We start from the raw sequence: 23,093 nt of genomic DNA, 5'->3' as shown, positions 1-23,093 counted from the left end.
GGGGACAGAGCTCAGGTTCTCAGAAAGAGCAGCAAGTGTTCTGAACTGCTGAGCCATCTCTGTAGTCCCATCGGCTGTTTCTCATTGTCACTATCCTGACTGGTATGTACCTCACTCTCCTCCCTGCCCTCATTTATTCGTTTTTCTCCTCACGCCAGCCTCCGTCACCACCTCCCTCCCTCTCTCCTTTTTCCTGGTGTACTAAAATTCTAATTGTTTTTGGTTTATCTTTTATAAAGGACTTTTTTTCCAGAGTCAATTTCCAAGACCTGTCATTAGTTTTTACCTACCCCCTCCCCAGAGTGTGTGTGTTCTTCACGACACACATGGGTTGGTCAGAGGACGTCTTTCATGAGTCTGATCTTTCTTTCCACCATGTGGGTTCTGAGGATCAAATCAGATCATCAGGCTTGGTGGCCAAAGCCTTCACCCCTGAGTCATCTCGTAGGTCCAACGGTCCAACGTCATTATTCTGTAAAGTTGTATCTTACTATCCACTTACCTGATACTTCTTCATACAAGTAGGAACTATTACCAAAAGGAAATCTTCTCCGTAAGAGGCAGGTAGCTGTCTCACTGAAAAGCATTCTGAAGATGGCGGTCAATCTCGAGCCAGCGCTAGAGCTCACATTTTGAAGTCATGTCCACTTTGGTAGTGACAAAATAGATATGACAAGATAGGGAGTCACATGTGTCTTTAGAGAAAGCAAGCTACGTTTTTGATGCCGCTAAATAACCTGTTTTTGTGTGGTCTCCTGCATGTGTGACTCTGTCTGGGACTGAGTATGATTTTTCTTTGGCACAGTTGTGAAATCGTGGGGTGAGCAGCCCCCTAAAACGATAAGCCGTCTAATGAAAAGAATCTGTGATAGGGGCTGGCAAGGTTTCTCAGTGGTTCTAGCACTGGCTGTCCTTGCAGAAGACCTGGGTTCGATTCCCAGCATCCATGTGTTGGCTCATAACTCCCTGTAACTCCCGTCTCGGAGGCACCAGGTTTGCATGTGGTACACAGACCCACATGTAGACAAAACGCTCATACACATAAATTTAAAAAAGAACTCCGTGGCAGTTAGGGTTCAAAGTCAATTTAGAAACAAAGGCAAACCCTAGTCACAATGGAAAGTGACTCAGAAATAATTTTTCTTTCTTTCTTTTTTTTTTTTAACAGTCGGGATGAAAGCATGGGCTCGGAGGACAGTCTGGAGTTCTTTCTAGAAGACGAGACGCTGGAGTTCGATCTGGTAACCAGCTGTGTCTCTTGGTTCTAGCTGTCAATGCAGATTCTTTTCTTCTGAAATGTCCTATTTCAGAAACATGTCACGCATTTTCCAGAAGGAAATGTGGCTTGATTCTGCTCTCACATCCTGGCTATTGCCTATCTCTGTCATCAAGCCATTTATGAAAAATAGACAAAGAAGGAGATACTGTGCCGGCCCTTTGGAGGGTGAGGCAGGAGAGCCACAGGTGTCGGGCCCAGATGCCCGATGTGACAGAGCAGGCTTGCAATCCCAGCACTTGGGAGGCAGAGGTGCGAGGCTGGGCGGTCCTGGGTCATCCTCAGATGTATAGCAAGTGAGAGGCCAGGCTACAAGAGATGCCTGACTCAATAAGACAAAGCCAAGGCAGCAACAGGACTGAAGGGCAGGTTGGGCTTACCCACATAATGTGTTCAAGGCCAGCCTGAGGTACACAGTGAGCCCATCTCAAAAACCAACCCCGAAAGAAATCATTTGGAGCAGATCTGTTGTCAAATGCCAGCTCTTAGACTGTTTATCATTGTGTGTGTGGTGGGTGTGTATTTGTTTGCCTGTGAGTAAACACGTGTGTGTCTGCATGTGGAGGTCAGAGGTGACACTGGATGTGTTCCTTAATGGCATTTCACTTTATTTACTGAGACAAGGTTCCTGACTGAATCTGGTACTCACTGATTTTGGCTACCTAGCCAACTTGTCCTGGGAAATCCTCCGGCTCTGCCTCTTAACCGCTGGGATCACAAGGGGAGAGGGCTGGGGGGGCGGGGGCTGCCACACTTACCCGGCTTTTACACGTGTCTCTCTGCTTCTCACCCTTGCACGCCCAGTGCTTTGTCCGCTGAGCTACCTCACCAACCCAGAATTTTTCATTTTATTAGGTAAGCAGAACCCTAAATAATCCTCCTGCAAGACACCCCATTGTTGCAGCAAAACTGTGAGCTTACCTCAATCTAAATGCAACCACAAAGGCTCAAATAATTTTAAAAAGGGATAAAAGAGGCTGGAGAACTGGCTCAGAGGTTAAGTGGACTGGCTTCTCTTCCAGAGGTCCTTAGTTCAATTCCTAGGACCCACATAGTGGCTCACAACCATCTATAGTGAGAGCTGATGCCCTTTTCTGTCGTGCAGGCATGCATGCAGATAGAGCACAGTATACATAAAATAAATAAGTCTCACTCAAAAAAAAAAAACGAAACCACCAAATACCACCCATTATTAAACAAGACATACTGTATCCAGGTCATCTTGCTTTTAAAACTGTGCTCAAACACATGGCGGTCCATCTTAGCACTTTTGGTGTGCAGTATAGCAGTACTGACCATACACACCCTATTGTGAGGCAGATTCTCTCTCTTCATCTGAAACACTGTGTCTGTCCAACACCCCTCCAACCTCCAGCCCCTGGCAACTATCTTTCTATTTCCTGTTTCTTAAAGACTGGTTATCTAAATACTTATTTAAACAAGTGGATCAAACACTGTAACTGTGTGGTTTGGCTGGGCTCTTTTCCTTACCCTAATGATCCTCAAGGCTCATGAAAATTGGGCGGTGGTGGTGCACTCAGGAGGTGGCAGGTGGATCTCTTAAGTTCAAGGCTATCGTGGTCCACACAGTGAGTTCCAGAGCAGCCAGGACTGTTACTCGGAGAAAGCCTGTCTCAAAACAATAACAAAATAAACGAAGAATGGGTCTGTGGAGTGCGCTCAGTAGGTACTGAGGAGGCGGGAAGTAGGAAGTACAGTGCTTCCTCGCAAGGACCCAATTTCCAGCCCCAGAACCCATTATGAAAACAAACAAAAAATCCAGGTACAGTGCTGAGTAGCTTAGAGCCCTTTCTAACACTTGGGAAATAGAGACAGTCAGAACTCTGGGGCTTGCTGGCCAGCCAACCTATCCTAATTGGTGAGTTTAAGGACTGCAAAAATATTTTGTGATGGATGGATGGATAAATGGAGAGATGGATGGAGGGATATATAGACAGACAGACAGATAAATGGAGAGATGGATGGAGGGATATATAGACAGACAGGTAGATAGATGAGAGATGGATGGAGGGATATATAGACAGACAGACAGATAAATGGAGAGATGGATGGAGGGATATATAGACAGACAGGTAGATAGATGAGAGATGGATGGAGGGAGAGAGAGGAAGAGAGGGATGGAGAGAGTGGGCAGTACCTGAAGAACCACATCTGAGGTTCTCCTACAGCCTCCAACACACATGTGCACACACATGTTCATAACCACACAAATGTACTGTAGAAGACAGAATTTCTCCTTTCTGAGACTGAACATTGTTCATTGTGTATATATGTACTGTATTTCCTTATTCGGCAATTTATGATTATTTTTATTGCTTTTGTGTCTTGGCTACTTTAAGTTATAACACATTATATTAATATACAAATCATCTTTGAAAATGCGTACTTAACGCAATGCTTATTCTACAAAGTCAGGGCATATCAAATAGTACTGAGAAGAAACGAATCTCCATCAGTTTATCTCCCTCCCATCTTTCCTTTCTCCCCTCTCCTGCCTTCCCCTCCTTCTGCTGTAGCCTTTCTCCTTTTACCCCCTCCTCCTGTCTAGCCCCCATCTCTTCCCCACACCCCAAATCTCACCTCTTACAGTTTGCCATCTCTCCCGGGGAACCAGGTGTGGCTCCCTTACAATTCCCTCTGCCTCCCTCATACTCAAAACAGTCACTCTAGGATGGATTCTGAGCATTTCCAAAGGCATCTGTGTGGTCCCCACTGCTGGGGAGGGTGGGAACTCCGCTGCAGACCATGTGACATCTGCAGGGATGGAACATCTTTGGGGAGGGGGCCTAGTGGAAGGAAGTTAGCTCTTTGGGAGCGCGTTCTTTAAAGGGAATTGGGACCCCTGAGTCTTCCTCTCTAGCTCTTGTCGACCATGTGACCCTGCCACAATGTACTACAACATCATACATCTACAGTAGTGCTCCTGTGTTGGAGGGAGGGCCGCTTGTTCTCCCCTGCCGTCCAGCTAGCTTAGACCTGAAATGATCACACAGAAACTGTATTAATGAAATCACTGCTTGTCCCATTAGCTCTAGCTTCTTATTGGCTAACTCTTATATTAATTTAACCCATTTCTATTCATCTGTGTATCGCCATGTGGCAGTGGCTCACTGGCAAAGTTTCTGCATGTCTGACTCTGGCGGAGGCTCCATGGCGTCCCTCTGACTCTTGCCCTCTTCCTCCCATGTTATAGACCAAGCCAGTTTTTTTTATTCATTAGCCAATAAAAGCAACACATAGACAGAAGGACCTCCCACATCACCCCAGCAGAAATAAGTGGCTCCTCCTCAAAAGGTGATTTTCTCAAGGAGTTTGCCATGTGCGTGGAGAGTGGACGAGTATGGCAGCTCCCTCCCTCCCTCCCTCCCTCCCTCCCTCCCTCCCTCCCTCCCTTGTCTGGACAAGTCACACGGGTGTATCTGACACACTTCTCTTCACCCTTGGCCAATTTAGATGCCGGAGATCTACTTCAAGGAGCCAGAAGAGTTGCTCCAGGTCCTCACCGAGCTGGAGGAACAGAATCTCACCTTGGTCCAGTATTCCCAGGATGTGGATGAGAATCTCGAAGATGTCAACAAAAGAGAGAGGTTTATACAAGATAAGATGTGAGTACGTTTCTCCCATTTGACGGTTACTAACCAGAGGCCACACCCAACTCACTCGGGATGCCTCTGCTCATGGTTTAGGCTGGGGTTTTCATTGAAAATGATTTACGTGGGGCTGGAGAGATGGCTCAGTGGTTAAGAGGATTGCCTGCTCTTCCAAAGTCCGGCAACCACATGGTGGCTCACAACCATCTGTAATGAGATCTGGTGCCCTCTTCTGACCTTCAGGCATATACACAGACAGAACATTGTATACATAATAAATATTTAAAAAAAATGATTTACGTGTTGGGCACAAAGAAGGTAACATTTACAAGTGTGCAGAATAGACTGGTTTTAGTTTAATTTTCTTCCAGTTCCTCTCACTTGCTGAAGTATTGCTGGAAGAGCTGAAATGACACCCATCGCTGCCATTCTATCCAGGACAGCTGGCTACCTAGATTGGGTGGAAATAAACACAATATCCTTGGGTGTGAAGCTCGGCAAAATGACTTTCTGTGACTTAGCACTACATCATGTTACGTGTCTAGCAGCAATACAGGCCTAACACAGAGGAGACTAGATATGAATCATGGAGTCCCTCCCCTGAGATCACAGGTTTGAGAAGAGTTTCATTCAGATTACAGAGTGTAAAACTTTATATCCATTTGTGTGCAAAATGTATAGAATCGTTCGACACAGTTTTCTGCATCAAAAGATGGCAAATGTTTTAAGAAATGGGTAAAACTACATTTAACATCAGAACCAATTAATTTGCCCAGAAGGCAAACCCCCCCCCCCCCAAATAATCAGGGCTTCCCAGCACCCTTCATTGTGCCTCTGTGCCCAGTTCCATCCTTGGTGTATGTGGTGGTAGCCCAGAGAAGGTGAGCATGTTTGAGATGGAAAGGGATCTATGACCATATATTTCCCTGGAGGATTTTTAAAAAAGATTTATTTATAATGTACATCTACATGAGTGCTCTATCTTCATACCAGCAGAGGGCATCAGATCCCATTGTAGATAGTTGTGAGCCACCAGGGTTTGCCGGGGATTGAACTAAGGACCTCTGGAAGAAAAGCCAGTGTTCTTAATTGCTGAGCCATCTCCACAACCCATGCTCTAGAGGATTTTTACCAGAATCTCGAGGCAAACTAGTTAGGTATTCATTTTCCCTGAAGCTGAGGCTATTCTGATGTGTCAGCCAGATTTGGGGACACTCACAAGCTGGAGATAGATGCACAGCTTATGGTCCTGACGGTACCTCCATTCTGCTGCTTTGTTTGGGGTCTTGCGGGGAACCACAATAGCAGAGGAAGGAAAGAAAGTGTCTTCTGATGGAGTTAAAGCCTGCATTATAAGCGTGCATTTGCCTAGTTGTAACTTGAGTGTAGATGTAAAGATAGGACTAGGGGATAAAACAACTATTGAATAAGCACGAGGATTTGAGTTTGAGCCCCGGAAACCACATAAGGCCAGCTATAGTAGTGGACGTCTGTAATCTCGGTGCCCCTAAGGCAAGATGGTAGGCAGAGACAAGCAAGAGACACCCCAGCAGCCCAGGGGCCAGACAGCCTGGCATTTGCTTCTGTGAACAACAAAAGAGAAACCCTGGGCCATTGGGAGGCTTCAGTGGGGTAAAGGTGCTGGCGGCCAAGCCTGAGTCCAATCTCTGGAATCCACATGGTAGCGGGAGAGAGCCATGTCCCATAAGTTGTCTCTGACCCCCACATACACCAGGGCATTCATCCCTGACCTGACCACAACAAACATTTTCCTAAAGGAAGAGGGCCTGTCTGAAAGAAGGTGAAAAGTGAGGATTAGCATCTGAGGCTGACCTCTTGTCCTCCATGGCGACACAGGCTAGGCTCCCATTTGTGCACGTGCGCTCTCTCTCTCTCTCTCTCTCTCTCTCTCTCTCTCTCTCTCTCTCTCTCTCTCTCTCTTCCCCCTCCCCCCTCTCCCTCTCTCTCTTCCCCCTCCCCCCTCTCTCTCCCTCTTTCCCTCCCTCTCTCTCTTTTTCTCTCTCTCTCCCCCTCCCCTTCTCTCCCCCTCCCCTTCTCTCCCCCTCCCCTTCTCTCCCCCCTCCCTTTCCCTCCTTCTCTCTCTCTCCCTCTCTCCCTCTCTCTCCCTCTCTCCCTCTTTTTCCCTCTCTCCCCTCCTCTCCCTCTCTCCCTCTCTCTCCCTCTTTCCCTCTCTCCCCCTCTCTTTCCCTCTCTCCCTCTCTCTCCCTCTCTCCCTCTCCCTCCCTCTCTTTCCCTCTCTCCCCTCCTCTCCCTCTCCCTCCCTCTCTCCCCCTCTCCCCTCCTCTCCCTCTCTCCCTCTCCCTCCCTCTCTCCCCCTCTCCCCTCCTCTCCCTCTCTCCCTCTCCCTCCCTCATTCTCTCTGTCTCTGTCTCTCTCTCTCTCTGTCTCTCTCTCTCTCACACACACACACACACAGAGAGCTGAAGAGGGCTGCATCCCTCGACCTTGAGTTACAGACAATGGTCCCCTCCTTCATCCCTCAACCTTGAGTTATAGACAATGGTCCCCTCCTTCTTTTGCATCAGAAACAACAACATTGCGTTCCTGCTGGAGCACAAGAAGGTGCTCAAGACCAATTGTGAGCGAGAAGAGGAAAAGGCAGCGGAACTGGAGCTGAGGTCCAGGCTCTTCAGTTTCGGAGAATTCAATTCGGATACTCAGGTACATTCTTGGCCTGTGGTAACTTTGTCTCCTGGTACTTAATCTGGCCTCCCTGTGTGCCGAGCACTTGGCAGGGGCAGTTAAGGTGATCCACAAACTGCTGACAGGAATTATTTTTGCTAATATGGAAGAATCAATTTACTAGCTAGGAACTATTGATACTGACTTTGGGGGTCATGTGAGGTGTTGCTCTCGTTATTTCAAACTGCATTTCTCTGCCCGTGTGTGTGTTTGTGTGACTTAGTTCACTGCCTTTGACCATTTTGGTGGCAATTCAAGTAGACAGTAGCACAGTGAACACACCATGAACCCACACATGAAACACTGATTGGAAAATCTGCCCAGCCCTGGGCCTAGGACATGCGTCAACTTCTTTGGGCCTAAATGGATAGGCTCATTTCCCAGCACCTGTGACATATGCTAATACCCTTATCTCTTGACAAGCTCATCTCTCCCACAGGGACAATCCTGTTGATGAGCTCAGTGTCCCCATAGCGTCAATGCTCAATAAATGTTTGTTGAATGAATGACCAGGGTAGCTTTCGGGTCCACAAGAAACTCTGACTACCTCTGGTTTCTTGGAAAGACCTCTAGGGAAATAAGAATCCAAAGCTGCTACGTGGGGCTAATGTTACATTTACGATCGCAAACTTTGACTTTTTAGACGGAGGTAGATTTGGGGAATGAGCTGCATTAGAAAACAGGCAACCATCCTCCCTTGCCTAGAGTTACTCAAGGCAAGGGCTGTTTCTGGCTGCTAGGCTCCTGCATGTCCTAAGGTATGACAGTATGATGTCTTAGCAGCTGTGGCAGGGACTGTGTTGACTGGAATAGTTCAGTTGCTTTTCTTTTTAATCAACTTTTTTTTTAAAACTGTGGTACCATATACTGAAAATTTACCATCTAACCATTCTGAGTGGGCAATTCAATGGCATTAAGTACGTTCACCCAACGTAACTGTTACCACGGTCTATTTCCCAAACTTCTCCATCACTTAGGCATAAGCTTTTTAATATCTTAACCATTTTTGGATGTACGGTTTGGTGTCAAATATATTCGCACTGTTCTGCAACCCATCTGAAGAATGCTTTTGGTCTGTACAACCCATCTGAAGAATGCTTTTGGTCTTGTACAAGGTGCTTGCCCATTAAACACGCGCCCCCCCCCCATCCCTTCACCGCCCACTTCTGCTTGTCGCTCTTGGTCTCTTGGAAGGTGACTCTTTCTGTATCCTGTGCAAGTGGATATGTACAAATACGTGTCTTCTGTCTAGACCTTGTGTGACAGAGTACAATGTTCTCCAGATTCATCCACATGGTGGCAGGTATCAGAATTTTGCCCTTTTTAAGGCTGAACAATATTCCATCTTATGAACCACATACTTATTTACTTATTCCTCTACTGATGGACACTTGGGTTGTTCCTATCCTTCAACTCAATTCTGAAACCGACTACCCTGTAAGATAAAAGACAAATTATTTGTGACATTATTGGCATCCACACCTCAACCAAACCCCTCTAATTTCAGAGCAGGGGACGATGGGGAAAAGGCATCTTCAATACTTTAAATATTGAGTCAATTAAGGGAAGGGAGAATCTAGGGCCCAGGGCTCAATGCCCAGATGGTAAGACCACTGAGGACTGCTTAAGTCCTGCTTAAGATTATCCACAAAATAAGAGTCTTAAGTATGACACTGGCAATTCATGGACAATTTGCAGGCACGCTCTGGAGCACAGGGTTAGTAACTCATAGTCTTCCAAAAGTAGGAAGTGTGGGATATGGAAGAAGGGGTTTTTTGTTGTTGTTGTTTTGATTTTGTTTTTGAGACTGGGTCTCATAATCCAAAGATGGCCTCAAATTATGCAGATGAAGATGGCCTTGAGTTTCTCCTCCCACCCTTCCTTGAGGCTGGGATTACAAACATTTGCTACCAAACCTAGTTTTATGCAGTCTTTTCTGTCTGCATGTATGCCTGCAGGCCAGAAGAGGGCACCAGATCGCATTACAGATGGTTGTGAGTACCATGTGGTTGCTGGGAGTTGAACTCAGGACCTCTGGAAAAGCAGTCAGTGCTCTTAACCTCTGAGCCATCTCTCCAGCCCTTTCATGCAGTTTTTAGGTGCCTCTCACGCATGCTAGACAGGCACAGGACCAAAGCTACACCCCTAGACACACGAATGAAGCATTATACAAAACATAATCCTTTATGAATAAACATCCTAATCTTAAGTCTCCCCCCCCCCGATTTATTGAGGACAATATAGCACAAATAATTTTGGTGTCATCATTAGGGACCTCAAATCTATAACAATAACTTTTTCTTTCAAAACTGCCACACTTAACAAATGTATTCAACCCCTTAAAAATTTTTCCTCATTAAACTTTTATTTTAAAAATACTAAGTATAACATTGACATTGACAAACAAGTCTGCCTCTAAAGGAATTTTCTCAACCCAGCACAGCCCCCAGCAGTCCACAGAGGAGGGACTAAATTGGCTCCTACCAGAACCCCGCCCTGGATCGCTCCATCCTTCAAGGCGATCCCTGTTTTAACGTCTCACCATAGATTTGCTTTGCTGTTTTGAACGCTATAGACAGAACTGTAGCCTGTGTCTCCCCGCCCACATGACTTTTCAGCAGCAGCGGTTTGTTTTTAGTGGCCTCGGGACGGCATGTTGGCTGAATTTGATCATCTCTGGTTTTATGTGTGTCCGCAAGGAAGGAGACACGGATTAGAAAAATGGAGTCCAGCCAGACGGTGGTGGCAGTACTCTGGAGGCAGAGGCAGGCAGATTGGGATTTCGAGGCCAGCCTGGTCTACAAGAGCTAGTTCCAGGACAGGCTTCAAAGCTACAGAGAAACCCTGTCTTGAAAAACCAAAAAAAAAAAAAAAGGACAGCTCTCCAGTTTTAAGTACTGTGCTGGTCCCATAGGATCCTGTTCACTGATGACAAGCACCAAGCACCTTATGCTATCGGGGTACTCAGTCTTCGATCCATCTTCCTGCACCCAGCGCCTACTGCCAGGACGGCCAATCCGAGCCGCTGCTCCTCCCACACGCTCTGGCCTGAGCCTGCCCTCTAGTGGCAGTTTAAAAGACTCATTTGCACACCTCTGACGTCACTAGCTGGCCTCAGCCTGGAAGTTTTCTTGGCTCTTTAGCTGTGGAGGACCAGAGGCTCGATCTCATTTACACAGCTGCCTTCTTTCATTTCCTTCTCTTAGTTCTTAATCTGTTATCTTGTTTTAACAAAGTATTTCATGTTGTATTTCCCTCTGCTGTTTGGCGGGGGGAACTTGAAAAACACCATGAAAAGTCACCGTCTCTCTATCCCCAATGCTCTGTTCAAGGAGCCTTCAGAAACTTCCATCGGAACATTTTCCTACCAGTTTTTCTAAAAACCAGAATTAAATACTTTAAATTCCCATGTACATTAGAGTAAGTTTTTTCTCTTCAAGAGAGGATCCCATTGGTTGACCCAAACTCATGGCAATTATCTGCCTCAGCTAGGTGCTAGGATTATAGTTATGAACCCCACTTTCTGGCAAGATTTTTATGTAGTGTGTTACCCACACACACACTGGTGGTGTCCTTTCACATTTTCCCCTTTTATATTTTTCTGCCCTTTAGCTGTCTCCAAGGTTTCTAAAAAGAATGTGTGGGTCTGTAACTAGGAAACACAATAAGTGCTATGCTGTGATGGTGACAGACAGACAGACTTCATGGTAAATAGGATTCATGATTTTCTTTTGTATTGTTTTGTATTTCCCTAAGTTTTCTTTAAAAAAAATAGACGGTTCTTGTAGTATAAATGGAAATACAGTATTTAGAAAGTGAGACGCTAGGATCTTCAGAACATTTATTAAAGCAGGAGGTGGAGCGACATGCTGTTGGAAGCCTGAGGCCAGTGGCAGCTCTGTGAGGCACCTGTGGTCCAGGCTGGGTCTCCCCAGCGGTGCGAGTCCACTGGCCTCGGGTGGGGTTTCCTTGACTGTGCTGTGACTTTCGTCTTCTTGAGCAGAAGCGTGCAATCCTGGGGCAGGAACGTACATGGAAAACGATTTACTTTGTCGAGAAGTTTATTGAGTCCCTCTGGAGATAAAGGATGCTATCTTTCCTCTCCCGAGTTACGTTATCTACCAGCTCAAGAGACTGCAACTTCAAGTAAAAGAGCGCAGTGGCGAGGTACAGGGATTGGCGGGCTTCGGCCTAATCTCTTTAGAGTAGAATACAGCAATGGCATCCCCTTGGAGAGTTCTGATTTTCAACTCCTAAAAGGCTCTGTTTGGTCAGCCTAGGATCTGTTTGCTTGAACACGCGCTTCTCTGAAAGAATGCATTCATTGATTCAGCAAACATTTATTAAGTGTGTAGCTATGTGCAGGACACTGATTTAGGGGTACACGGTAGCCAAAGCAGTAGCCCCTGCTCTACAATTCCCCCTCAAGAAGGGGACTGAGCACATATGCAAATAAATATCACATAGCAGTATGGACTTTAGTGAGTGTAATAAAAATGGGGAAGGAACACCATTATACCGCTGGTAGTACAGCGATTTTAGATGTTTTGTCTGCTCTCAGAACATTTAGGGAATGTTTTATACACATGCTTGTAAATATTGTATATATTTTAATATAATCCCAGGTATCACTGTAATGACTATAAACTACAGCACAAATATCCCCTGCTACATGTTCTCACTGATCTGTCTTTTAAAGAATCATTTAGGGAGTCGGGGGTGTAGCTCAACGATAGAACGTTTGTTTACCATGCCTTAGGCCCTGGGTTTAAAGGACTTCTCATTGCTAACACGGTAGAGTGGAATTTTGCATTTACTGACAGTGAGTGAATAGTGAAAGAATGTTTTCTGCTTTCTTCCTGAGCTCAGGAAAGGCTGATAGACTCGCTTAGTAAAAAGATTAATCAAGTCTACAGAGTCTGCATCGGAGATGCTGAGGTCGGCAGCCTGAACGCAGTTCAAAAGCTGGTCAAAGTCGAGTCTCGCCTGGTGGAGCTGAGTGACCTCATCGAATCTATTCCCAAAGAAAGTGTAGAAGCCATTGAAAGGATCAAACAGAAGGAGCGACGGCAAAAGTATGGTGATACTCTTCTCAGTATAGCCAATGGCTTAGGTGGCTGCTTTCGTGTAACCCCCCCCCCACCTCCCTACCCCCGTCAGCAACCTCTACGTGGCAAGCATTGCAACTTGGGGGGGGGGCAGGGTCAACGCATGCTCACCTCCCCAGAGAATATTCTTGAGAAACGAGTGTTATTGTTACTACAGGCAATGAGCACTCCGAACCAAAGGAGCTGGGAAAATAGTTTAGCAGGGACAACTACCCCAACCAGGATGGCTGTGGGGAGGGTCTCCAGTCATATGAACACAGTTCAAGGGCTGTCATGTGCAGGATCAACACTGTGGGGCAGGTTCTACCGTTAGACCACAGGGTGTATAAGGAAGGAATGGCATGAAGCTCAGCGCTGTTCGGTGAGGGGTTCCCCCTGGGACATGTAGCTGGCACACACTCTTGCTCTTCCTCCCACGGACAGCCTTATAGGACTGTCATCCTCCTCAAAACCTCACCCTTACAAGTTAAAGGTTTTCGTAGTCATTTCTTTTGGAGCTGTGATAGCATAACGTGGTTGCTATCACATGGCACGTGGGGAATGCTGATGTAGTCAGTGTTCACGCAGAGGGGCAGGTGAGCACTGTGGCTCTGGTGTGGCAGATACGGGCATGGAGCCTGCCCTTTTAGCTACAACCACCGTGACGTAAGCAGGGAACATCTGTCTAGTCTATCTCATTAAGGCTGCTTTGTAGGCAGCTGTGATATTTATTTCATAGGGCTGATGTATCAAATCAATGTAAAAGCACTGAGCATGTGTGACATGCTAGCCATCGATATTGTTAATATTACTGGTGCACAGGGATACCACCTGCTCATGTAAAAATGAAGGTGACGGCTCTCACAGAATATGCAGCCAACTTACCTTAGCGGAGGATGGCTCCTGACAGATGGCCTCAGGTTTTGAGAGTAAATTATAACTTATTTCCTACAGTAACATGCACACAGTCCTAGTTTTCAAAAGAACTTTTTCTCCTCAACCTTCCTAATACTATGACCCTTTAGTACAGTTTATACTATTTAGTTCCTACTTCAAAACTGTAATTTTGCTACTGTTATAGTAATGTAAATATGATATGCGGGTATTTGATATGTGACCCTTGTGAAGAGTGGTTTGACCCCCAGGTTGAGAAACTTTAAAGGCAGGTGAGGGAGGTTGCTGGGAGCTAAAGTAGCTGTGGTATAAAGGACTTCAGTGGGATGGAGAGGGGAAGGCATGGCCTTGCTTCCGACCAAACTGGGAAGAGGGACTTTTCCAAAATGATGAAATCAAATGCCTTACCATTGCCAAATATTCAAAGCCATCGCTATGGGAACCTTACACGTGGATAGTTCATTATCAAGCAACACAAATGTAGATGTTTAGCTGTCTGGAGAGATGGCTCAGCGGTTAAGCACTGTTCAAGGCCCGATCGCCCTTCCTGCCAAAGGCCCCAAGTTCGATTCCCGCTGATCGCAGAGCTCGCAGCCATCCGTCCTGAGCTCTGGCGCCCTCTTGTGGCCCATGGGGGGGGGGAGAGAAACAAATGTAGAAGTTTTGCTTTTTATGAATTAGAGAATTTCTAATAAGAATGTACCTCCTTACCTATGACAGGCTGCGTGAAGAGAAGATGAGAGAAAAGCAAAGACACCAGGAGGAGCGGCTAAAAGCTGCTCTGGAAAGAGCAGTAGCACAGCCCAAGAAGAAGGTTTGTGTTCTGCCAGCATGGTTCCCAGTCCAGTCCACATGAGAACTGCCCACCCTTCCGAGGGACACTGGGGATTCCCATCATGATCAGCATAACATGGCAGTTCCCTTACCCAAACACCTAAGTTATACACATTCACTAGAGAAGGGAGAGGTATGAATCACAGGTTTCCTTAAAAGCTCCTAATGCAAACACTTCCAAGACCCAACAAGAACAAGGATTAAAATGGTTTTCTCAAACAGGCTCAACAAAGCACCTCGCAGCCATTGAGGGGAAACCCAGGTAGAGCACTAGGGAAGGCAACATTAGTGGCCAACACGGTGCTCTCCTGGCCAGTCGTATTTGAGCTACCTGCTCCTTAACTTTCTGTTCATCACTCCACCGTCTTCGGTATTCTAAAGGTGCCCCCATTTGCCAAGCATGCTGGACATCTAGCAGGTTCTATCCATCTCCTATAACTCCTATTTTAAGCCATTTTATTCATGTAAAGAGTTCAATATTGACATTCTACATACTGCAACAGAAAAGTTATGCCAAAGAAAATTATTTTGTTTTTCCTATTTCAGCTGGGAAGACGACTGGTCTACCGTTCGAAACCTCGACCTGATAGTAAACAGGAGTTACTTTTAATTGGTGATACAAGAACAAAAACACAGGAGGAAGAGTATTTTTTTAGTTGAACAGGAGCATGAAGACATTTAATTAGCAAATGTTTTATACGATGTTGGCGTTCAGTGATGCAAGGCTGAAGTTTACAGGAGTAGGCATGGCAACTGTTTTCTTCTGCAAAGCCACTACTCAGTGCCATCATCCATGAGCTAAGAAATACTGTACTTTAGGTTGTCCCCTTTGGAGACACATCCAAAGGACTTTATTGATAGAATTATAGGAAGCATGATTTATAGCAGAATGACCTCCCTCCCTCAAAGCATGAGAATTTTAGTCATATTTTCTAAAGCAATAAGGAAGTTCATTGCTACGAATGTACATTTTAACAATGTGCTATTCTGAAAACTGGACAGGCTTAAAACGTACAAACTATAGACTATGGCCTCAGACCATGAGACTGGTTATCTCACAGTAAGCTCTGACAACTTTAAGTGAACAAACCACACACCTTTAGCTTGAATGTCGGTTTGTGTTATGCTCTATCTCCGTAATTATTTCAGTTTTCATGTTTTGACTTAGCTATAATATGTACATTAGTCTATATTGATATATAATTTATTAATACAATAAATATAAATAATAAGGAAATGTTTAACTTTAAGCATGTTAAAGTGGTTTGAAAACCTTAAACGACACAGCTAAGGCTCAGTTAATACAATTACCATGGCTGAAACTCACCTTCAGAAAAGTTCTAAAGCATAAACTTATTTATCCTTTATAGAAAAAAAATCAGTGGGCTTACCAAAAAGTCACCTTGAATAAAACTGGGGGCTCTTGAAGCATTAGTTCTATGATTATCCATTGCTTCAACATTTGCGCTTTGCATACAAGTGTCTGCATAGAAATAGTTCACAAGTCAAGTTGAAAAAACCCAAATCTTTATTGTATAGAAATACATATATATAAAAAAAAACCTCAAAGATGCTATTCTCTCATTTCCCCATCTTCCTCCTCCTCTTCAACGCCTCGGATATAAAGAACATTATTACACCTGTAAACAAAACAAAGGTCCGTTTTGATTCACTCGAACCACGCACGATCATCACTGCTCCATTTTCAAACTGGATACTAAACTCAGCTTGCCACCCTCCTCTGCTGGTGCTATACAGACATGTTTAAAAGCACACGGCACATGTGTACTAAACTCAGCTTGTCACCCTCCTCTGCTGGTGCTATACAGACATGTTTAAAACTGGATACTAAACTCAGCTTGCCACCCTCCTCTGCTGGTGCTATACAGACATGTTTAAAAGCACACGGCACATGCTTCTAGCACTGTCACCACAATTACACCCACAACTCATCAGAATAGAGGTGGACGCTCATACTAGAAAATGAATACAACAAATCCTCAGCAGCTAGACTTAAACTTCAAAGTTCTGTAACCCAGGACACTGAGACAGGTTACAGCTAAGGACGGGGAAATGTAATCAACAGTAGGAAAACCTTGAGGATGAACTGAAATCTCCCAACAAATTTAGTAATTTCAAAGGCTTCTAAAGTCTAGATGCAGAGAACTGTTAAATCTTTTGGCTTTTTTTCTTTAAAGTAATTCCCAAACTAAAAGACTGATTTAAGCAGATTGAGTTTCACCAGTAACTCCTCACACACAAACGCGCTCATTACCTTATTAGAACTTCACCCAGATGTCCAGACAACGCACCGTCTATGTATTCTTCTGTATTTGCAAGCTTTAGATAGAAAGAAAGATGTTAGTATAACTGCACAAGAAGAGAACAGTGTGGCACCTATTGGTGAGAGCAGTGACTGAGACGAGACTTCAACTCAGACTGTATCGTAATTAGTAAGTAGAAAATTAGCTTTCTGTTACTCTTGTATCTGGATCTTCTGTATTAAGACATGCATGGTACAAAACTAATAAAGCTTGTTTCAAAGCTGTTATGCCTTCTAGATGTTATTTCTGATTATCAAAGAAAGCTTCCATTCCAATATGAGTTATAACTTTTCAAGTTTCTAAAAATCCAAAGAATCAGACATTAACTTTTTCTCACAGCAAAACATTATGGATCATATTAAGATGGGTGTACAAAACCTATGACTAAAATATATTAATCAAACCAAAGAAGATTTTGAAAAATTCATGTACTCATTGGGGAGGAAAAAAAAATCAAGACAAGAATCATCTGTAAAATTATTTCAGCCAAACTATTCCAATTTTAAATTTAAAATGTTTAGCTGGCATTCTCATATTAAAAAAAAAAACCCACTACCAATGCCATATGGGACCACCAAGGGCAGAATAAGAGAAGGACTCTTCCTTCATAAGCAGGTGGTGGACATGAAAAATAGGAAGATGTGGTGTAAGGCATTTAAAACCCGCTAGGTGTTTCTTCTCTGGAGGAAAACAAAACACCTAGAGAACTTATCACCAAAAACACATTTGTGAGACTATTTTGTATAATTGCTATCAGATGCAATACATGAAGAGCCACTGATTTTACATGTCCCAACACTTAACTGGCTTCTAAATTACAATAATGCCCCAAAGCTTCCCATCGTGTATTTAATCCAAACCCCTCACCACTGCTGAAGAAGCTCCCTCTGACTCTGCTGCGTGCACCCTGAACACACCGAGCATGCCTGTGGACGGACGCTTTGCATCTGCTGCCCTTTCCAACTGAGGCGATTTCTCCGGGATGCTCATGGCTTCTTCAGAGAGACTAGACTGCCGTGTTTATTACTGCGTCCTCTAGCCCCTTGGTTTGCTTTATCATGGTGCTGTGTATCATACCTGATTATCTGTTACATTATCATCTCCCACCACCGAATCAAGAACCAATCAGTACCATCACAGTACCAACCAGACAGTAAGTTTTGGCTAAATGAGGCAACTCAGAAATTAAGCTTACTCAGATACATTTTGTAACTTGGGGAAGCTACATTTAGGAAATGTAGCCAAATATAAGGTGGTCTCATGTATTCTGAGCTGGTCTTTAACTCTCCATGTAGTTGAAGAAGATGTTTAACTTCTGGTCCTACCTTTTATCACCGAATGATGGAATAACAGGCTTTCATCACCACACTGAGTTATGAGGTGCTGGGGTAGAACAAAACTTACTTTTAAAACACCATTCTGTGGTTTTTCAGCATATTCATAAAACTGAACTCTCCTCACTAATTCCACAGTATTTTTCACTGTGATTTTTCTATAGCCTTTGTGAATGACTCATTTCAAGAATTTTCCAGAACAAAAACTTCCATATGCTTGTTAGCTGCATTTCTGGTTAAGGTATCCATGTAGCTAACCTTTAAGACCTGGACAAAAACCACAACCAAACCACCACAAACAAAAAATAAAAAAAATAGACAAAGGCACATGTCTTTAATCTTTATACTCGGGAGGCAGAGTCAGGCAGATGACTATGAGTTCAAGACCAGCCCAGTCTACATGGCGCGTCCCAGGCTAGCCAGGGATACACCATAAATCACTACAGAAGCGAAGGCACAGTCCATTTCCAGTTCTTCTGTTTCGTTTTTCTGTTCCATGACAAAATGCTGTCAGCGAATTGCTTTCATGCTGTGTTTTTAGACATTAAAACATTCATTAAAACAATTTAAAATTTTCTCTTATAGATTCTTTGAAAAAGGAAGTGCTGGGAGGTTTTGGTTTCTGTAATAAAATGGTATCAGAAACCAGACGCCAAAGCTCTTCTTTCTTTGGCTGTCATAGTAAAGTTCATGGTGGGGTTCTGGTTTGATCCTGGGTCTTAGTACTAAGTACATCAGTTCAACACCCTCCCTGCAGGGCACTTTAATCCTCAATTCTGCTTTCTGTCTGTCAGTTTAATTGTGTACTTATCAGTCACAGTAAACCTCTGAGGAGACGGTGAAATAAACAGTCTTACTGTTGCCGGCACTCCTGGGCTTACCTGCATGTTCATGTAGCCATCGACAGAGACCAGGTAGCCCTTATATTCCATCCCCCACTTGAGTTTCACCATCACTGGTTTTCCTGTCAGTCCATTGAGAAAAGGCTTGGGATTGAGGGGTAAACTCTGCAAGAAAACAAAAGCACCATTTGATCGTTTTTGCTTAGCTCAGCTTCCACCACCCAACTCTCTACCAAACCATCAAGCAAGACTTCAGGGGCATCTAGCTAGGGCCAACTTGATTCACCGGCACGTTACAATTTGTTGGAGTGTGTCAGATATATTTAAATACCCATTTAGTCAACTTCACATTTAACTCATTGACAAAGCAATCAAATACTGAATACCAGGTGGGGGTGGAGAACGCACAATGGCAAAGCACTGGTCTGGCATGCAAGAGGCCACTGGTTCTATTCCAAGCAGTGTTGAGACAACAAAAAACCCCCAAATACCTACTCACTACCCACTACCCACACTCTAAAGAAATAAAGGCACTCGTCTGAGGAGATTGCTGCAGACATAAGAAGCAAGAGTGCCCAATGCAAAACGACAGAAAGATGGAGAGGGCAAATCAGGTTCACTTTCACTGTGGGAGGCAGGACTAGGTCTCCAGTTTTTATCATGACAAGTGCCTCTCAATGCAACTGTATCAAGCTTATTCTGCAAAAATCAATAATTCCCTTTAAATTCAGGACCAACAATCCCAAATCTACTCATCCATCATCCCAAAGAAATTGAGAAGTTTGGTTACTAAACTCTAAGATGAGGGGATCTTGGAGGGCAGGATCTAAATCAGTAGCCAATTTCCACTGCCTATAATTTATCATCCACAAAGCAACCACTATTTTTAAAGCATCTATCAAGTCATGTGATGTCTTGGCTTAAAAAACGCTCCAATGTTCTCCAGCTGCGCTTGAAGGAGACAAACTTCCTAACAGGCCTTGAGAGACCTAGGAATCGAGCCCAGGTCTTCTGCAAGGGCGAGAAGCCAACACTTCCAGCACGTGTCAGCATGAGCGGTCCGTAATTCAAAACCACTATTGCAAGCACCTGTTGGCGCCCATGGATTTCAACTGGTCAACCTACTTTCTGGTTAGGGCTCGCGCGTGACACACTCTTCCACCTGCTCTTCCTGTCACTTTGATTTCCGGTGAAGTGCCACCTTTTAAAGAGGGGTGCTCCTCCTCGGCGCTCTCACTTCCCAAGGCGCCTTCCCAGGGCATCCTGTCAGCTTCCCGCTTAGCGATGGCCACTATGCGCCAATTGCTTACATCTGGGACGGGCTGTCGCCTGCCTCCCTCCCTCCCACACCTGAGAAACTGCAGGGTCTGCATGAGTCCCTGGCGCCCTAAGAACAGCATCAGATGAATGGAGGGGTGGCCCGGGCCTTCGGTTCCAGAGAACAATGAGCTAGGGGTGTCAACCTCACGGGATGAAGGCGCACTGTGGCGTGTGCTCTCGGGGAGCGAAACCCCGCTTCAGTTTACCCCTTCCCTGTGGCCCCAAACAACGCGGGAAAAGGCGGCCGGGGGACTCGGGGACGGGAAGGGGTCCGAGGCGCGCGCTGCAGGGCTTCCCTCCGCCGGGCGGGGAGAAGGAGCGAGCGTGCAGCCGCGCGGAGCCTCATGGGGATGAATGGACGGCGCTTGCCCGCCGCAAGCCCCGCCAAACCGGGCCGTCCCTCTCGCCCCGCCCAGAGGGCTCGTCCTCCTTACCATCGCGAACACCCGCTCGCGCTACACCCCGCTCGCCGCCGACCCCGCCGCTGCAAACCCCTCGTGCGTGACCGGAGAAGCAGCCGCCGACCGGAACCGCGCAGCGCTCGGAGAAATGGCCGCCAAAAGTAAAGGCGTCACCTTTCACCTCCCGCCCGCGTTCTCTCGGCTTCGGTGATTGGACTCAAAGAACGCGCTTGCTGATTGGAGGAGATGGCGGGCGCTGTCTCCTGGCAACCAGAGGAAAGCGCGAGTTTGTATCTCAGTGCCAGGCAACGTCTAAAGTGGGGCAACTGAACTGCCCCGGGTTTTTCTGCTTCGCCGCAAGGATTTTCTGTTTCTCCCTGGAGAGCCGACGGGGATTTTTTAAATTTTATTTTTATTTTTGCTGTTTTGTTTTATTTCGTTGTGTTTTGTTTTTGCTATTGCAGGTTTATTACTCTGTCCTTCAGCAGAGAGAACGAGTTCGGGTTCTGGAGGTCCCTGCTCACCTTCCCACAGATGCAGCACTTGGGGAGCGCCCCCGGCGTGGTCCCCTTTAACGCGAGAGGACTCTATTTTAGAATGCCCACTTGCCGGTTTTTAATAGAAGCTGGGGAAGGCGAGACTACTTGAGCGCAAGAGAAAGGCACCAAAGTGGGTCAGTACAGAGGTTGAGACCGGGTCAAGGCGAGTCGGGGTGGCCTCTGTCGTTCTGATTTCTAATCTTGGCCAGTTCCAGAGACCAGGGCGGTCCCTTTACATGTGTTTTTAAATAAGAATGTAGGGAATTAACCCATCCAGGGTTAATCTAACGGATGGAAAGATATCGATCAGAATCCCATTTAATTTTCCCATAATCCCAATGTTTTAGATACCGGTTCTCTTGTGATAGGAAGCCCGTGTAAAAACAGTACTTTTTTTTTTCTTTATCGGGAGACCTAACCCTATATGAATCAAAAATTGTTCCCGAGTAACTGAAGATTTCAGATTGGCCTAGACCTAAAGACTATCAATTATATTATTAAAATATGCTGACAATGAGCTGGAGTGTTGGCTCTGCTTGCAGGAGACCTGGGTTTGATTCTCGGTACCCACATTCACAACCATCCAAAATTTCAGCTCCGGGGGAATTCATCTCTCTTTCTCTCTCTCTTGACTTCTGTGGGCACCAGACACTGCTGTAATGCAATACATACTTGCAAAATAAGATTGAAAAAATACAAATCTAAAAAAATACATGGTAATAGAATAACAATTAATTACTGGTCCTGGCACTCAACTACACTCCAATTATTAATTCTGAATTGACAAATCATAAAATTTAAGCTCAGAACCCTGGGGATACCTAGTCTGACTTCTAACTTAATTCTGAAGGTGATGAAATACCATGTATTAGACCCATAACAGATGCCTGTTAGTGTTTTTCTCCTTACAGTAAGCTATCTGTTGCAGCCTGCAAAGGACTTAGAGAACCTTGTAAAACACACGAGATGATTTTCCATGCTCGTGGTATACTGTGGGGAAGGGGGCGCTCTGTTCTTACCCACTTGTCCTGGATTGTGATTAAACCCGCATTAATGCAAACATGACTAATTTGGAAGTTATGAGAATTCCATTGGAGCTGAACTTAGCCATTGTTCTCTGAAAAAGAAAAACATAACTAAGAAAATGACTTGCATAAAAAAGCATCCTAAATGACTCCCTAGCAAGCCACAGAGACTTTCTGACTTGGAGGTGACCCAGAGACCATCAAAAAGGTGCAAGCTTAAACAAAGGCCATGGCTTCCAGGAAGATTGAGGTAAAGGAATCAGTACCTCGCTTTTCTATTCCTGGCGCATCGCTTGGTAAGCCAAGCCAAGCTTATGTCTCGGAAAGCATAAAGTGAGGTTTGTTTTTTCAAAGGCTACCTTTATCTTCCAACACCTGATTGCATCCAATCCAAATCTCCCCTCCCCTTCCCCCTGGCACCCTCAGCACACCCCTTCCCACTCCACACCTTCTTGTTTTAAAAAGTAACCCACTGAGTTAGGTCCAGGCTTCCCGCTGGGATGCTGACTGATCTCGGACAGAACTACAGCTATTCCTAAGGTCAATGGCCACATCAACGTCATAACCAGAAGATGGCATTGCAAGGCGCTGCTCCCCATCCACCAGCCCTTATTGTCTTTCCACACACCCCTCCCCTCTTCTACAGGGACTGCCGAAGCCTGGTGGGAGGTCTATGTCCCTTTTAGGGCGTGAGCCTAGCTAGTCACTAATTCTCAGCACTTTTGATTAGTTATGAGTGTCGGCATTAACGCTGACCAACGCAGAGAGGAATGTCTCTGACCAACAAAGAGGGCAGCACTAACCCATATGTGTGTATACATACATACATACATACATACATATATACATATAAACACAAATGGGCAGCATACCCATTTAGCAAAACCCATTCAGCATACCCTG

General features: G+C 45.2%; 2 protein-coding genes across 2 annotated transcripts in view; one reads left to right on the top strand and one right to left on the bottom strand.

Moving 5' to 3' along the window:
* The window catches only part of Ccdc38 (coiled-coil domain containing 38), a 44,436-nt gene extending 28,666 nt beyond the window's left edge, over positions 1-15,770 (top strand). The window contains exons 12-17 of the mRNA XM_075954357.1: positions 1,169-1,241; positions 4,751-4,902; positions 7,434-7,569; positions 12,460-12,665; positions 14,292-14,385; positions 14,952-15,770. Of these exons, the coding sequence (XP_075810472.1) occupies positions 1,169-1,241; positions 4,751-4,902; positions 7,434-7,569; positions 12,460-12,665; positions 14,292-14,385; positions 14,952-15,065 (775 nt within the window). The 3' untranslated portion in view covers positions 15,066-15,770. The remainder of the gene's footprint in view (positions 1-1,168; positions 1,242-4,750; positions 4,903-7,433; positions 7,570-12,459; positions 12,666-14,291; positions 14,386-14,951) is intronic.
* Positions 15,771-15,910: 140 nt separating this feature from the next.
* On the bottom strand, positions 15,911-20,801 carry Snrpf (small nuclear ribonucleoprotein polypeptide F). Its single transcript, XM_075954433.1, has 4 exons — positions 20,660-20,801; positions 18,945-19,070; positions 16,681-16,745; positions 15,911-16,045 (listed from the first exon to the last, which is right to left on the bottom strand). Exons 1-4 carry the CDS (start codon positions 20,660-20,662, stop codon positions 15,979-15,981), a joined length of 261 nt encoding a protein of 86 aa, XP_075810548.1. The 5' UTR covers positions 20,663-20,801; the 3' UTR covers positions 15,911-15,978.
* Between the last annotated feature and the right edge of the window lie 2,292 nt (positions 20,802-23,093).

Source organism: Microtus pennsylvanicus, chromosome 20 (assembly GCF_037038515.1).
Source record: "Microtus pennsylvanicus isolate mMicPen1 chromosome 20, mMicPen1.hap1, whole genome shotgun sequence".
Lineage (NCBI taxonomy): Eukaryota > Metazoa > Chordata > Mammalia > Rodentia > Cricetidae > Microtus > Microtus pennsylvanicus.
The sequence above is the reverse complement of the archived record's forward strand: the minus strand, read 5'-3'. Positions and strand labels throughout refer to the sequence as shown.

What these genes read in the sequence shown, in the direction of transcription:
- Snrpf (XM_075954433.1), bottom strand. An exon ending in ATGGCTACATGAACATGCAG is followed by an intron (nt 16,746 to 18,944) that starts GTAAGCCCAGGA and finishes TTCTATCTAAAG; the next exon opens with CTTGCAAATACAGAAGAATA. An exon ending in CTGGGTGAAGTTCTAATAAG is followed by an intron (nt 16,046 to 16,680) that starts GTAATGAGCGCG and finishes TTTTGTTTACAG; the next exon opens with GTGTAATAATGTTCTTTATA.